The following is a 1,378-nucleotide window of genomic DNA, read 5'->3' as shown; positions in this document are numbered from 1 at the left end:
AGGTGAAAGGTCAAGCTCTTAGGTTAGCTTCTAAAACCCTTCTTGACCTGGCATTCTCTATGTCTGGATTTTTCACTTCTCAAATGCACTTTTCTCTCTCTTCTTCTCTATTTTTTTATCTTACTGTTTTTTTTTTTTTTGTTGTTGTTCTAAGATGCTCTTTCAGATGGAAAATACTGTCTTGTCGTTTGGATTTTGGGTCACCTCTTCCAGGAATCGTACCCTAATCCTCCCCTCCAGACTCTGACAGGTCGCCCAGTTGTATCCTGTCCTTCCCCTAATCGTCCATATTCCATTCTATTGTCATCACGTGTCAAATGTCTTCTCTCACACTCACCTACAGCCCCAAACTGTAGAGATCCTGCCTCTCCTACTTGCCACTCTGTGGCCAGCACCTAACATCAAGCCTGGAATAGCCACTCAATAAATATTTGTTGAGTGCCAAATGGATTCTAAACCGGGGTAAATCCAGTCTGGCCAGGGCTAGATGCAGCTTTCTGGGAAGACAATGTGAGGCGTACTTATATCCTTACTGGTTCCAGTATTTGTGAAAACAGTCACAAGACATCTTGAGGTTTCCTTTTAAACTACTACACAAACAGTCACAAGACATCTTGAGGTTTCCCTTTAAACTACTACAACTCAAAATGCAAAGTGGCTCCTCTTCCAACTCACACAATTCCAGACTTTAGCCCAAGATCCCAAATGTTCCCATTCTACCCCCTGGGAGTCCCCCAGTGTCCTGGTGGTCAGGAAGATGAGCCGATCTTTTTGCTGACGAGCTTCCTCAGGGCCCCGTTCAGGTCTCTGTTCCTCAGGCTGTAGATAAAGGGGTTCAGCATGGGGGTGACTGCTGTGTACATGACGGCAGAAGCTTTCTCCTTCACAGCGGTGCGGACCGATGAGGGGCACAGATAGACCCCAATGGTGGTCCCATAGAAGAGGGCGACCACGGAGAGGTGAGAGCTGCAGGTGGAAAAGGCTTTCTTCCTGCCACCTGCGGAGGGCACCTTCACGATGGCGACAATGATGCGAGCGTAGGAGGCCAGGATGCAGACGAGGGGCGTGGCGATCACCATCCCGGCCACGAAGAGCACAAAGATCTGGTTCACGGATGTGTCGGTGCAAGAAAGTCGGAGAAGGGGAGTGAGGTCACAGAAGTAGTGGGGAAGCTCATTGGTGCCACAGAAAACCAGGCGGGCCATAAGGAGGGTGTGGATGAGCGACACGAAACAGGAAAACACCCACGGGCCACCAACCAGCAGGACACAGACGCGCAGACTCACGATGGTGGCATAGTGTAAGGGGTGGCAAATGGCCACAAACCGGTCATACGCCATCACGGCTATTAAGACGCTGTCCATGATGGCAAAGAAAT

General features: G+C 49.6%; 1 protein-coding gene across 1 annotated transcript; it reads right to left on the bottom strand.

The window, feature by feature from the left end:
- Positions 1-749: 749 nt before the first annotated feature.
- On the bottom strand, positions 750-1,372 carry LOC103606639 (olfactory receptor 24-like). Its single transcript, XM_008591206.1, has one exon. The coding sequence runs from the start codon at positions 1,362-1,364 to the stop codon at positions 750-752; it is 615 nt and encodes a 204-aa protein (XP_008589428.1). The 5' UTR covers positions 1,365-1,372.
- Between the last annotated feature and the right edge of the window lie 6 nt (positions 1,373-1,378).

The sequence above is a fragment of the Galeopterus variegatus genome, unplaced genomic scaffold (assembly GCF_000696425.1).
Source record: "Galeopterus variegatus unplaced genomic scaffold, G_variegatus-3.0.2 Scaffold6758, whole genome shotgun sequence".
NCBI classification, from domain to species: Eukaryota; Metazoa; Chordata; class Mammalia; order Dermoptera; family Cynocephalidae; genus Galeopterus; species Galeopterus variegatus.
Note: the sequence above shows the minus strand (reverse complement) of the source record. Positions and strands in the feature narration are given on the sequence as shown.